This window comes from Pteropus vampyrus, unplaced genomic scaffold, assembly GCF_000151845.1.
Source record: "Pteropus vampyrus isolate Shadow unplaced genomic scaffold, Pvam_2.0 Scaffold36, whole genome shotgun sequence".
In the NCBI taxonomy this organism is placed as follows: domain Eukaryota; kingdom Metazoa; phylum Chordata; class Mammalia; order Chiroptera; family Pteropodidae; genus Pteropus; species Pteropus vampyrus.
Window position 1 is genome coordinate 1,650,070 of NW_011888817.1, and position 14,548 is coordinate 1,664,617.

Sequence of the window (14,548 nt, forward strand, 5' to 3'; positions counted from 1 at the left end):
CTTTTAAAGCTGGCTGTAAAATAGTACGCCGTGTTATGCTGGCAGCAGCCTCATACACCTCATGTTTACCACATCTCTTGATTGCATCATTTTCTCTTGTGCTTGATTTAATCTCATGTTGTTCCATAAATTTAGTGTAGCCTAAGTGTACAGTGTTTACAAAGTCTTCAGCAGTGTACAGTAACGTTTTCGACCTTCACATCTACTCACCACACACTCACGGACACCCCGAGCAACTTCCAGTCTTGCCAGCCTCATTCACGGTAAGTGACCTTTACAGGTGTGCCATTGTTTATCTTTTCTACTGCCTTTTTACTGAACCTTTTCTATGTTTAGATATGTGTAGATACATAAATGCTTACCAGTGTGTTACAGCTGTCTACAGTATTCAGTACAGGAACAGGCTATGCAGGCTTGTCGCCTAGAAGCAATAGGCTAAGCCACACAGCCTAGGTGTACAGTAGGCTTTACCATCTAGGTTTGTGTAAGTGCACTCTGTGATGTTCATACAACAAAATCACCTAATGATGCATATCCCAGAACGTAACCCCATTGTTAAGTGGCACATGACTGTATCCAGTAGGTGTTCAATAAATGACAGGCTCCTGCCTAGAGAGGTATACCATCAGAAGTGTGGGCTCTAGAGCCAGACTGCCTGAGTTTGTATCCTTGTTCTGCCACCTAACGGTTGTGTGACCTTGGGCAGTTACTTAACCTCTCTGTGCCTCAGTTTTGTCATCTATGAAATGGGATAGCAGTGCCCGCCTCCAAGGGTTGTCACAAGGATGAAATGAGTTCATAATGTAAAGTACGTAGACATTAGACATGAACATTTCCTGGCCTTCCCTTCTCCCTTCCTTTCTCCCTTCTTTCCTTATCTGCAGGCTGCTGAGGAGGGAGGCAGGACTCCCAGGTGAAAGTTGGGATAAGCAGAGCTGCCCAAGAGTAAAACCACCAGTTGTGTAAGGTACTGGAGCTCCCTGTCACACAAAAGCAAGCAGAGCCTCTCAGGGACACAGTGGGAAAAAAAGGAGTAAAGAGCATGGGCTTGACTAGATGACCTCCCAGGAGCCTCCCACATCTGGAATCGGTGCCTCTTGAAGACTCTGGGGTTCCTGTGGTCGAGGACAGAGGCAGTGGATCATTCCCATTATTTTGAGGAAATGGACTTTCCCGGGTTGGCTGGGGTGCATAAACTGCAGCTACTTCTCCGAGGGTTGTTTGGTCACTCCTATTTAAGATGAAACTGTGCATCCTCTTTGGCCCAGAAATTCCACGTCTAGGCATTTATCCTCCAGAAATGCACAAAAATATATGAACAAAGGACATTCATTGAAGCAGAGTTTGCAATAGCTAAAATCTGGAAGCCACCCCCAATATCCATTCAAATGAGGCTGGTTAAATATTAAGGCACATGCAAACCATGGAATACCATGCAGCAATGACAAAGAAGTTCTCTAGTCCTGACGGAAAAAGGGATTTGAGGCACACTGGTTATGTGAAAAAAGCAAGTTGCACAACAAAAATCTTACTTGTGAACATTTTGAATTACACGTAAAAGTTCATATGGGTCATCCCTGGGAAGCAGGACTACGAGGAACTTCTGCCTTCTACGGGATATATTTTTCTACATTGTTTGGATTTTTACGAGGAGCACTTATTATTTTTTGTAATCAGAAAAAAAATGAAAGATTTCTGAAAGGTGAGCACTTACTATGAGTCAGCTCTCTGAATACCTGAATCCTTTACCTTTCTCAGTCATCTTGAGGAGATATTCTTCACTCCTTATTCCAAGGAAGAGAAGCTGACACGGAGTGGGGTTAAACACCATGGCCAAAGTCCCCCGGCCAGGAGTGACAGAGCTAGGCTTTAATTCCAGTTCTGGCTGACTCTGAAGCCCACACTCTTGCCCCTACTTTAGGCCTTAGGCAACCTGCTCTGAGGGTCAGGGAAGAAGGCAGGAGAGAAGCGGCGTAGGCAGCTGGGCACAGGGCAGTGCCCTGGGACCTCAGCTGTCGCGTCCCGGGAGTCAGGCCAGCCGAGGTTAAGGTTAACGGGTGCATGAGGGACAAGGCTGTCTACCTCATTTGCAAATGTAAATGCAGGCCTGAGCTGCTCCAGGCCAGCAGGCGCCAGCTCCACCCCTGGCACTACTCCCTGAGGCCATAGGGTGACTAGGCAGGTGGGCATGTGCTGGGGCTCTAAATAGCTTTCTATGTTGATCAACCTGTTTCTGGAAGAATTTGGTGTTGAAGGTCTCTTGCCACCTCTTCAGTGAGAGCCTGGAAATTTGATGAGCACAGATGCGTTTGCCTGAGTCCAGAGGGACCAGTGATCAGATCTACAAGTCAGATGGACCTGAGTTCAAATCTCGACTATGTAGAGCTCTAGCTGTGTGGCCTGGGGCAAGTCGCTTCACCTCTCAGCGTCTCCATTTCCTGCAGGGCTGTTGTGGGAATTCAATGAGATAAAGCATGTGAAAATATTCCCTGAGCTAGAGACCACCTTCCTCGTGCAGAGGAGGGTTATAATCCTACACGTGTGTGCATGAGGCATGTGCATGTCTGTGCAAGTGTGGCGTGAATAGAGGTCACTACTGGCTAAATCAGAGGGTCCTGCTCCACAAAATCAGCAAGCAGGTGAGGCAAATGTCTGACACTTTTGCTGGAAGCCGGCACCGGGTTCTCTGCAGCTCTGCCCGGTGGTGCGAGAGGGTGTGTGTGACTCTGTGGGTGAGGATGTAGATGGGAAGCCTGGCAGGAACGTGAAATGTGGGTGGGAGAGAAAGTGCTCGTGTCTGGGGCGTGTGGGGGTTTATATGCGAGAATGTTTGTATCTGTCACATCATCCACCTGCCTAAAAACTCCTGGTGGCTTCCCACTCCATGCAGGATCGAGACTCAACTGCCTCACGTGGCCCACGAGGCCCCACGGAACCGTCCCATCTCCAGCCTTTGCACACACTGTACCCTCTACCTGTTGCACTATGCCCTGTCCTCCCGTATCACACCTCACCTGCTGCACTCTTATCCAGTCTTTCTGGAGTCACCTCCCTGACTGCCTCTACCCTGACCAGCTTTCCCAGAAGCTGATGATCCTGGGCCATCACAGACTTATCAGTTTGGTTTGCACATGTCCCGGTGTGATTATTAGATCACTATCAGGCTCTTCCACTAAAGATGGAGCTTCCTCAGGCAATGATCGGATCTGTTAGGGGGCCTGGCACACAGTCGATGCCCAGTCATGATATGCCACACGAGTGACTGTGTATGTATATAACTCTATGTTCGTGAAGAAGCTGCCTGGACAAGAGTCAAGTCTATGAGTGTGAATAGGGGTGTGTGTGTGTGTGTGTGTGTGTGCACGCACGTGCATGTATAGGGGGTCATCTCAAGAACCTCCAGTCCTGTAGGAGGGCTGGGTCTGTGAAAGGCCAATGCATTCTGTGGCCAGTGCCCGGGCGAGGTGGGGTGAGAGGAAAAGCAGGCATAAGTTCCCTTGACCCTCTCCCCCAAGCCCTTCCTAAAACAGTCAGGCCCAGGGACTCTGTGTCAGGCTCCAGAATGCTTCTGGGCAGTGGAGCCAGCCAGGTGGGTGCCGGGCTGGCCCCTACCTATGCCCACACCCACAAGCTCAGAGGCTCGACCTTCTACCTGCACATCCCATCTCACCCAAGGCTCAAGCCAAGCCTGGTCTTGCGTGCCTACCCACAATGCCCACCCCTCATAAGCAGCAGTTCTTGATCTGAGAGAAGGTGGGCCTCCACCCTCCCTGCCTGATCCTCCACCTTCTACCAGCCGCCAAGAGATGATCTGGAATATTTCATATTTGGGGTGGGAGAAGGAATCTGGTTCCGGACTCAAGGCCTTTACACTTATTCTGCCCTCTACTTGGACCACCCTTCCCACAGCCAGCTCCTTCCCACTCAGATCTCAGAGAGGCCCTCCTGATGTCCTTAGAAAGGCAGGCCCCTTCCAACCCACCATCACTCACTCACCATTACCCATCTGAAATCACTTTATTATTTGTCTATTAGCTCATTCTGCATCTATCTATGCCACTGGAAGATAACCTGCGTGAGGCCAGGAACCCTGTCCATCAGAGTCACTGCTGTTTCCCCAATTCTTAGACACTACTTGGCACACAGTAGGGACTCGATAAATGAGCTGAATGAACAAATGGCTAATGGAAATTTTGAAAGAATTCTGTGAGGTGAATATTGTCCCTATTTTAAAATTGAAGTTCAGAGAGGTTAGGTCTCAGACCGGGTCAAGATTAGAGACTATCTGACTCCACTAGAACTCTGACACATCAGAGCGTTTTGCAGCCAAACTCCCCATTTTATAGGCAGGAAAATGAGCATCAGAGACCGATATTTCTCCGGTTCGCCTGGACCCCAAACTGTTCTTCTCTCGTGTAGCACGTGGTCTGAAACAGCTGCACCGATGTGCTGGGCCGGCCCTTTAAAAGTACCTCCTTACTCCTCTCACTCACCCCGAGGTGGGGACTAAATACCCTGCTGCACGAAGGAAGAAACCACTGCTACCGCTCAGCCAGGGGAGATACTACCCAAGGTCACCCAGCCCAGGACACAGCGCAAGCCTGTTTGGCAGCAAAGCTGACATTCTCAGGGCCAGTGTCAAGGTCAGTGCCCAAGGCTGGGGCGCATGCCCACATGCAAGCAGGTCTCACCTCCCTGAAGGCAGTGAACTTCCAGAGGGTAGAGTCCATACACAGCACATAAAATGGTATGGCGATAACTGTGATCGCTGGCATCGCTCTGTGCCAGGCCCCGGTTTTAGACCCTGGCACGAATTATCTCATTTAATTCCCCACAACGATCTACGAGGTAGGTGCTCTTACTGTCTTCGTTTTACAGGTGAAGAGACCAAGACCCAGAGAAATTAACCTACACTGTACACAGCACTGGACTGACGGCAAGTAAGAAAATCCAAAGCTGGTATTTGAACTCAGGTCTGCCTGAAAACAGAACTCAAATCCTTCCATGCACCACCCAAACAAAGGGACCCGAGCCTGAGCATTGCCAGGATATAGAGACAAGCAGGGCCAACCAGACTGGGAACCTTAGAGCTGCAAGAGACTTGAAGGACCATCTCCGCCTCTTCATTGTGCCAAAAGTGAGCATGGGAAAACTGCCCAGAGATGTGGACTCATTTCCCAAGATCACACAGGAAAACAGTGGCAGTCCTAGGACCAAAACCCATCTGGAGGGGATGTTCTCTTGTCTCCTTAAGCTAGAGGGGCGCTTTCCTGGAAGAGCGGGTCTCTCTGGTCTTCGGTCTCTCCCAGGACTCTTCCCCCAAGAATGTGGTCTTTCCCAGAAGAAGGCATCTCCTGGCCCCACAGGAAGATAGGGAGGGATAAATAAAGGAGCTTCAAGGCCTGCAAGAGCCAAGCTGAATAGAAGGTGAAAAGGAGGGCGGGCTAGGACCAGTGACTGTTTAGACTAGAAAAAGCAGATTTGGGGAGATGCTATGTAATCCCCATCCTTATTTCACTGAAGGGCTACTGTGGGGAATGGGAGACCCAGAGGGTGCATTTTGCCTCAGGCAGCTGGTGCCAAGTAAAGAGCCTCTGACATCCATCTGAGGTACCCAGCAATGGAAAGGGCTACTTTAAAAATAATGAGCCTCCTGTCACTAGGAGTAAACAAGGAAGAGCTAGTCAAGTTGCCGCTAAGGTCATGATGGTCTCGAGCAGGGATGGTAGGCTTCAAGAGGTCCATGAAGTTTTTAAAAATAAAGGTACATATTTCTCAGGAGACCCCCAAAGGCTTCTAATACTTAAAAGGGTTGTAAACCCAAGGAGGGGTTCCTTGCTAAGTAGGAGGCCATACAAGGGCACCTCAAAGGTCTCTTCCATCTCCAAAGATTCTAGGAGGCCCACATTCTCTGATTCTAAGATTTTACAAAGCCAGGAGTCTAAGACTCAGTGGTTCTGCATGTCCGTTACTGACATTATACCCAAACTCCTACCCTGCCTGCAAGACCCTGCTCAGTCTGGCCCCTCCCTTCTTTCCAAACCCATCCCCAACCATACTCTCCCTCATCCCTCCAGCCACACTGGCCTCTTCCCTGTTCCCAGAACATATTAAGCTTGTTCCTGCCTCAGGATCTTTGTAGCTGCTGTTCCCTCTGTCAGGACTGCCCCTTTCCCCTGGCTAACTCTTCCCACACCGAGCTCCTCTTTTTCTTCAGGTTTTGGTTCAAATGCCACCTCCTCGGAAAGGCCTTCCATGACTCCCTCCATCATCCTCCAGCCTTCCAGCACGGGGTGATGTGCAAACTGGAGCCCAGTCTCTTAGGTTCAAATCTCAGCGTTGCCAAGAGACCTTAAACAGGTTACTCAACTCCTCTAGGCCTCCGTTTCCTCAGCCCTAAACCAGGGATTCTAACAGTACCTGCCTTGTGAGGTGGATGTGAGTATTAAATCCATCGATATATGCAAAGTGCTCTGGAACACAGCCTAGCATGCAGTAAGCTCTGGGTAAGGACCGGCTCTTGTTAGTATGCACTCTTACTTTAAAATTCAGCACATCCACCCTAGTTTGTTTCCTTGACTATTTATAGACCATATTCCCTACTCCTCATTTTATAGATGAAGAAATTGAGGCTCAAAGAGATGAAGTACTGGCCCGATCAAGCTCTCTGCAGAAGGGACTGGACCGGTCTCATTTTCTGCTGAATCTTCAGTCCCTAGAACTGTGCCTGGTGTACAGTAGGTGCTCAGTGGCTGAATGAATGAATGAATGAATGAATAAATGACCATGACTCTATCACTCTGAGGTTCTGTGCAGTTAGGAGCCTGTGCACCTAAGATTCCATTTCAGCCCATCTCTGCCCACCCTAGTCCCAAATGACCCCCAGCTCAGTTAAGGCCCCAGCCTCTCTAAGAAGTGGCTGTTGAGACAGGCAGCCTAATGAGCTGGGACCAGCATTCATGCCTCTGTCTCCAGTGGGACCCTCTTATCTCCGCTGGGCCAGGGGAATGAGGCAGGAGCTGCCTTGGCATTTGGCTTGGGGGATCCCTGCCCAGAGGTATGGTGGCAGGTGTGGGCTCAGGAAGCAGCTGCGAGCTCCCCCGTGCTGTGCTATGCCAGCTGCCTGCCGGGGGCCTCCCACTAGATGCATAATAGATGAGGAGGCCCAGCGGGCTGTGCCTGCCTGGCATTTCAGAGCCACTAATGAGACCAGCCTTGTGCTTCCTGCAGCAGGACACAGACCCCCCAGGGCTTCCGGCTCAGTGATTACAGAGAGAAATCACCTGAGGACAGGGGCTGCCCACCCAAGCCTCCCACTCAGCACAGGCAGCATCCAGGAGGGCGAGGGTTAAAGGTACAGGCTCGGCTCAGGCTGACAGCCCTGCCACTCATGGACTGTGTGCCCCTGGGCCAGCCAGGTTCCTTCTCTGAGCCCCAGTCTCCTCATCTGTAAAATGGGGAAACAGATGGTAATAGTCTTTAATTTGTAAAGCTGGTGTAAGGATGGAATGAAATAATTCAGATGAAGTGCTTGGCCCAGGGCCTGGGATGGAGGAAATGCTTCATATATGAGAGCAACTGGCACCATTGCTACCAAAGGCTGATATGATATCTCAGTAACCAGATACGCCCTCCTGGTGGGACAAATAGAGCTGGGCAGTGACCCCTGTTTTGAAGGTACGTGGGGTCATCTCACTCTCCCTCTCCTCCCTCACACCACAACCGGGACTTCCCTCATTCTTGTGGCTTCCCCATCTCTGGCCAAGGTCCTTTCCTTGGCAGGAAAAAAAAAAATCTGGATTCCGATCTAGCCCTTGCCAGCTCTGTTCTTAGTCCTGGTTTTGGCCTCTAAAATGGGGACACCAAGGCCAGCTTGTAGGACTGTCATTACAACTTAATGAGATGACCACAGTAAAATGCCCAGCACACTGCTGGCACTTAATCCTTGCTGAGTCCAGCCTCCTTCTTCCAGGCTGCCAGCTTAAAGGTCAAAGTTGACTCTCCTCTTCCCAGAGTATTTTCAGAATCCCCACTTCTCTACACAACCACCCCTAACCATTCCCCACCCTGGCACTGCTCCACCTTCTTCCTCCCCCCACCCTTTGAATCTGCCTTAAATGTCCAGCCCCAAGTAGGGCTGCAGAACTAGAGTCATCCCCTGTCCCTTGGCTCTTTATCTTTCCACAGGGCCTCATTCCTCTGACATTTGCACACTTGATCGGAGTCCCTCCACTGCAGATAACCTGCTGACAAGGGGCAGAGGGGCAGGAGAATCCAGGCGTGATCACGTCTGACCTTTACCAGCCCTCACTACTACCCTGATCCAAGTCCCAATCTCTCAATCCTTTTTTTTAAAAAGGGGTGAGGAAAACCACACCTCCTCCAGGAAGTCCTCCCAGCCTAATTTATAAAATTTCACTGTTCCACTCTCTGGATACAGTCAATTCAATTCCACAAACATTCGTTAAGCATTTACTGGGTTCAGGTAGCTGTGCAAGACTGTGTGGAGGGCAGAAAGATAAGAAGAGTACAGCCCCCCTTTAATGGAACTCATGCCGGAAAGCGGACCTGTCAAGAGTAACTCAAGTAACCCCTGCTTTCGAGGACCTCTGAGCCTGCCTCATGTTGCAGGGTTATGTGAACACATTCAACTCAGCTGAGGTTAACTCATGGAAAGGTGAATTCAACAAATACTTACTGAGCATCAAGTGGGGCTCAGAGAGGGGTGGTGACCTGCCCAAGGTCACACGACTGGTATGTACCAGAAGCAGATTCAAATCTACAAATGGAGGGCTCCTGAGGCCACGCCATTCCCACCACCCCAGGAAAGAGCACTAATATGTGCTCTACAGGCATGAGGAACAGGAGGGGAGGCGCTCTAAGGAGGGAAAGATGCAGTGTGGGGATCGGGAAAGAAAATACTCAAACAGTGATAAGGGTGGACTGGAGGCGTGGTGAGGGCTCGTGGAAATGGGAAGAGAGGCATATCAAGGGGAGGGGACGATGTGAGCAAAAGTGTGAAGGTTGAGCTCGTGGGGGCCATTCTCCCATTGATCAGAAATGCGGGGCACAGGGACGTTAGTCCCAGGCTGGAAAGGGAGGTGAAGACAGGCCTTGAATGTCAAGAAATCATAATTAATAGTCAAAATGACCCCCATTTTACACTAATTATATGCCAGGTGCAGGCTAGTGACTAAACAATTGGTTTCTGGGGGTGGGGATGAGGGGAAGGGAGGCCTATGAGTTAGCGTCTTGGATAGTGGCTCCAGCGAGGAGGGTGTGGGGCAAGGTATTGTGGGTTATAGGTAAGTTCCAGAATCTTACTTTATAGATATGTCAACTGAGGCCCAGAGGAAGGGACTTACCCAATGTCACACAGCAGGTTAGTTACTATCAGTTCTGGACACTCATCTCTAACTCTTCGTTCAGGGCTCCCTAGAATGGGCTTTCTGGGTCACCCCTCCATCTTCAAGTTTTTCCCTCAGTGCATTCCCTCAGACGTGCCCTGTGGCCTGAGGCCCTGGGACAGAGTGGGCAAGACGCTGGGCTCTGCAGAGTCTGGGAGATCAAGATTCAAATCCTAGCTCTGGCACTGACTACCCGTGTGACCTTGGGCAACTCACTTCCCACCTCAATGCATCATTGTTTTCATCTGTAATTAGAGATAATAGTCCCTAACTCACGCATGCGGTAGATTATGTGAAATGATGCAGTTCAAACACCAAACAGTATCTGGTACAGAGAAGGTGCTTCACAAGTGGGAGTTGTTGGGATATTGTTCTTGAACTCCCTGAAGGGAAGGATGGAGTCTTTCTTACCTCCATCTCTATATCCTTTCACCCTACCCCTGCTCCTGGACTGGCACACAGCTTTTCACATAGTCGAGGTTCAAATGGACTAGGAACAGCAACAGGCCATAAGCCCAGAGAGGGAGAGTAACTGGCCCCAGGTTACACAGAGAACATCGAAGGAAAATAAAAGGACAGACCCTGGAGCTCAGCCTGGGCACCGCATGTGCCTCCTGCCTCAGGTGTGGCTTCCTAGGGGGCTTTGGTATCAGGCAGAGCAATGGTGCCAGATAGGAGTCATCCAGCAGTTGGGGGCACTGCAGGGCCTGGGGACCCTGGGAAGCCCTCAGCAGGGGCAGGAAGCAGGGGCCAGAGTCACTGGGGGCTCTCCTGCTGAAGCTGAAGTGGCAGCAGGAACAGTCAGCTGGGCCCTTGTGACGCTCGTGCCAGGGAAGTGGGGAGGCGCCCGCCTGCTGGGGCCCGGGGGGGTGTTGTGAATCCCGAGGTGAGGTGGCACCTCCACCCACTGCTCTCAGTGTTGGGGAAGCTGCAGACACAGTTGCCACCTTCCCTCCTCCTCCACAGAGAGGACAGCCTCACAATTAGGAAGTGGGCTGGAGGAAAGGGTTCTGAAGGCTATGTATGGAGTGGGACTAGAGGGTTTGGGGGTCAGCGAAAAGGCTAACGACACCCCCAGCCCAGCCAGGAGCCACCAAGAGGTGGGAAGGAACACAGAAGAGAAAAAGGGAGGCAGCACTGTGCGAGCCTGCAACGTGCCAGGCCCTGGTTTTGCTTTTGTTTTTACAACTTCCTACTCCGTTAAATAGGCACTTAATCTCCATTTCACAGATCAGAACACTGAGTTTCAGAGAAGTTAGTGAATCACTGAAGGTCACACAGGCAGCGGCAGAGCTGACATTTAACCTGGTCTGCCTGACTCCAAGGTAGTGTGCTCTAGAAAGAACTGGGAGGGAGAATATGTGGGAGCAGGACTGGTAAGAGAGTCTGCCCGCCCCACTGCCTGGAGAGGAAGGTTGGAGAGTTGGTGGGTCTGGTCTCGCATCATTAGGGGTGGTAGTGGTTTGGGAGTGTCCCCAGGACCTAGCCGAGCAGCCCAGCCCTTCTGAGGGCCCCTAGTACTTACCACGCACTCCGGCGAGGGGTGAAGGATTTGTCCACCCTGAAACACATTAAGAGGAACAGCAAGTGAGGGGATAGCCCCTTCTTACCCAGCAGGCTGACCCCACACTCACTCCTCAGAGGGGCCTGGAGGAGGTGTCAGATGCACTGTCACCATCTTCCATAGGCTATAGGGACCCTAATGTTAGATTAGGGACATGGGAAGGTGTAGGGTGAAGGAATAAGGAAAAGAGGCAGAACTGGGGACATGCGGATAGGGGAGCAGGGGTCCAGAACCAGGCTCTGGGGTGGAAGCAGGGGTGGGGGTCAGCACGGGAGGACCTGGAACAGGTTGGGACAGTGACCACAGCAGTCTGGGGTCAGAGCAACATTATGGGTGTGGCTGGGACCGGCTTAGAGTGTTTCCAGACAGGACTGAAGAGCGTGGGTATTTAGGAAGAACCTCCCTCACCCCAACTTCACAGTGGCCTGCCTTGATCCTGGAGCTGCAGCTCACTCATAGCCACCAGGGGACAAAAGCCTGGGAATCTGGGAGCAGAAGATCCATGAGGTGATTTCTCTCCTACCCCACCCCCAACACATACGCCCTGCCTGTCCCCAAAGCGGAGCCAGAGGAAGACCTCAAACCCCCACAGTTCGGGGGCCACCCCCAGGCTTTGTCTCCCCCAATCCCTTCAGGTACCAATTAAGAGAGAGAGTGTGGGTAGCGCCCCTCCCAGGTCCTCCCTCATTCCCCTCTGAGGGCCCCCTGGGGTTGGGGAGGGCTGGAGACGGCTCCATCATCCCGCCCAGCTGGGGGCCAACATGCTCAGTAGCTGTTGGAACAACAAACAACTCTTGCCTCCTGCCCAGAGGTCAGAAGAGAATGTCAAGGGGCCCCAAACCAGACTCTGCCAGCTAGGAGGTGTTATCTGGGGGAGGGCAGGGCTGGGGTCTCCCAGGGATCAGCTAATAATGTGGAATCTGTAGATGGGGACAGTGAGGCCAGGACTTGCCCAAGGTCACACAACAGAACCCAGCCCCACTCCCTGGACTGCCTCTGGTGTCAGCTGACCAGGAAACTCAGGGCTCAACCCGGCCCCTCTCTTCACCTGACGGCAGCCCACTCACCCAAGCCCTCTGCCAGGGTTCCCTTGGAGGCTGGACATCTGGAGAGGGGAAGTACCTTGGAAACGATCCCCACAGCTCAAAGAACACCTAATCCACACCAGCAGCATTACGTGTGTGAGCCCCAATTGCTCTGTACCCCAAAAGTATGTGTTCCTCTGACTGCAGGGGGGCAGGGCCTGATAAAGGTTCTGTAAGTACTTGGCCGTCCAGGGAAGGGGCCTTGGCCCATCTGTCTACCCAGTCTTCCTTCCCATTTACCAAATTTCTGCCTAAGGCAAGAATCCTCCCAGCACACTTCTGCCCCCTCTGAGGTGGGCACTTGGGGTCTAGAAAGATAGTGACCCTGTGATGGGCCAGTCACTGCTCCGACCACTTTCCTCCCAGATCTCCAGGCCCAAGCAGACAGCAGCCCTAGGAGGATGGGGTCCCTGAGAGCCAGGGGGCCGAAGACAGGGGCCGTCCAGGTGCCCAGAGGTGGGGGTGGTCAGTGGCCTGCTAATGGCTTCTCGGGTCCCTTCTTCCAGAGCCTCAGTGCAGGGGCCCAGCAGCTTCAGAGGCCAAATGGAGCCTTCTGCAGGGCCTCCCCTGACCTGCCTCCTCCCACCCCCATTACACATGCACCCAGGAGTGCACACACACAGGCCCAGCTTCCTGTCCACAACCAGCCACATGCATAAGCACTGCCGCGCGCTTGGGACCCAAACACAGAAATGCCCACCCCTGCGTTCACGACCCTACATGTGCTCATGGATACCCAGCTGCAACGCACAGGAACACATACACGCACACATACAGGCTGACCAACACTGCACGCTACGCACTGACAGCAACCAGCTCGCCTCACACACAAGCACAAATTCACAACTACGTACGGAACCACCCGAACCCAAGCCGGGACATGGGCGGGCGCGCGCGCGCGCGCGCGTACGCGGGCGCCCCCACCCGACGCACCTACCCTCCGTAGGCCCCGAAGGTGAAGCTGCGCTTCCGGCAGCTCATGGTGGTGCCGCCGCCGCTGCCCGCCTGCCTATCTGGCCCGCGCCGAGCCGGAGCCGCCTTCCCCGCGCCCGGGTCACCTTGGCAACTCAGGCCTCCCCGCCCTTGGCCACAAGCCCTGGGATTGTCCGCGCCCCCGCGGGCTGCGGTCCAGCTGCCGGGGGCAGCCGTGCAGAAAGGACCGCTTGTTCGCGCCGCCTTCGGGCCGGGGGCGGGGGCTTCGCTGGACTTTCCCAGCTGGGACTACAGGGGCAGGGCCGGGCGTGGCCTCGGGAGAGCGGGGGAGGGAGAGGAGAGAGTGGTAAAACGAGACATACCCTTCACTCCCCAAACCAGGGATGCACGGGCTGCAGACCCTCTTCTGAAGGTGACACCCTCTTCCATGTCCTAGAGTCATAGCTGTCGGTCCCCGTCATCACTAAGGAGAAGCTCGCAGCATGTCAGGTCAAGAACTTGGAATGGAAGGTCAAATGGTCTGTACTGTGGGCAGGTCCGCGCCCTCCCTCAAATTTCTCATTTGTAAACTGGAACTCATTCACCACCCCCAAGGCCCTTGCGGTAATGGAATGAGTTCATGCATGCAGAGTGCTCAGCCCAGGCCTGACACACAGTAAATGCTTAATACAGCTACAAGAGTCCTGCACTATAGGTCAGAAGGTCTGCTCTTCAGGCAAATGAATGAGTGAAAGAAATAGAATCGCCAATAGCCCTCCCATTGCCCACTCTCATCCCGGCTTGGAGCCCCCACCCACTGCCCTGGTGAGGAGGAGGAGCAAGGGGCAGGAATGGAAATGCCCCACCCCTTCTTGAAAATTCATCTAGCCTGGGTTCCCTCACTCAGCAACATTGGGCTCTGAGTCCTAGACCGGTTATGCATTCACTCAACAAACACTCTGAGCCCCTCCTCTGCATGCAGCTCATCCAAAGCAAGGGCAGATTCCTGGGTGGAGGGACCACCCAGGGCAGTGTGGGAAGCCCACTCCTCACAGGGCAGTGGGTAGGGCTCTGAGGGGTGAGCCCTAGGGGCACTGAGGTGGGCCTGAGGAGGGAGGAAATCTTTCCTTCCTGAGTGGTAGCAGGGGACCCCAGAGAGCTGGAGGGAGAGGAGGAGGAGGAGCTAGGCCTGGGCCATGGGGGCTGTGCACAGTGCCAGGGCTGGGGGACCCAGGACTCTAGCCACATCCAGGCTGCTGCATCCCCTTGGACATGGCCCTCAGCCTCACCAGTCTATCTTTTTAGTGAGAGTGATTCCTAAGTGGGCTCTCCATGTCCACTTGGTAGGGTGGCCAAGGGGACTCCAATGTGCCAAGTTTCCAGCCGGGCCTGGCCCCCGGGAGGACCAGCTGGTGCTGGGACAGTGGGCCCTTGAGAAGGGCCGTGGGGGCTGCAGGGTTCCCACCAAAGACAAAGAGTCCAGTGTGGGCTCCCGCCTCTTGGGCTCTGACCAGCTGCAGCTGCCTCACTGGTAAGAGCTGGGGGTGGGGTGAGGGTGGGGGTCATGTTCCCTCAGCCAG

The 14,548-nt window shown here is 53.1% G+C and overlaps 1 protein-coding gene across 3 annotated transcripts in view; it reads right to left on the reverse strand.

The window, feature by feature from the left end:
- RAP1GAP (RAP1 GTPase activating protein) overlaps positions 1-13,120 on the reverse strand; it is a 48,865-nt gene extending 35,745 nt beyond the window's left edge. For all 3 annotated transcript variants that reach the window (XM_011357522.2, XM_023529135.1, XM_011357524.2), the window contains exons 1-2: positions 12,994-13,120; positions 10,933-10,968 (exon numbers count right to left, since the gene is read on the reverse strand). In XM_011357522.2, the coding sequence (XP_011355824.1) occupies positions 10,933-10,968; positions 12,994-13,037 (80 nt within the window). In that variant the 5' untranslated portion in view covers positions 13,038-13,120. The remainder of the gene's footprint in view (positions 1-10,932; positions 10,969-12,993) is intronic.
- Positions 13,121-14,548: the final 1,428 nt, after the last annotated feature.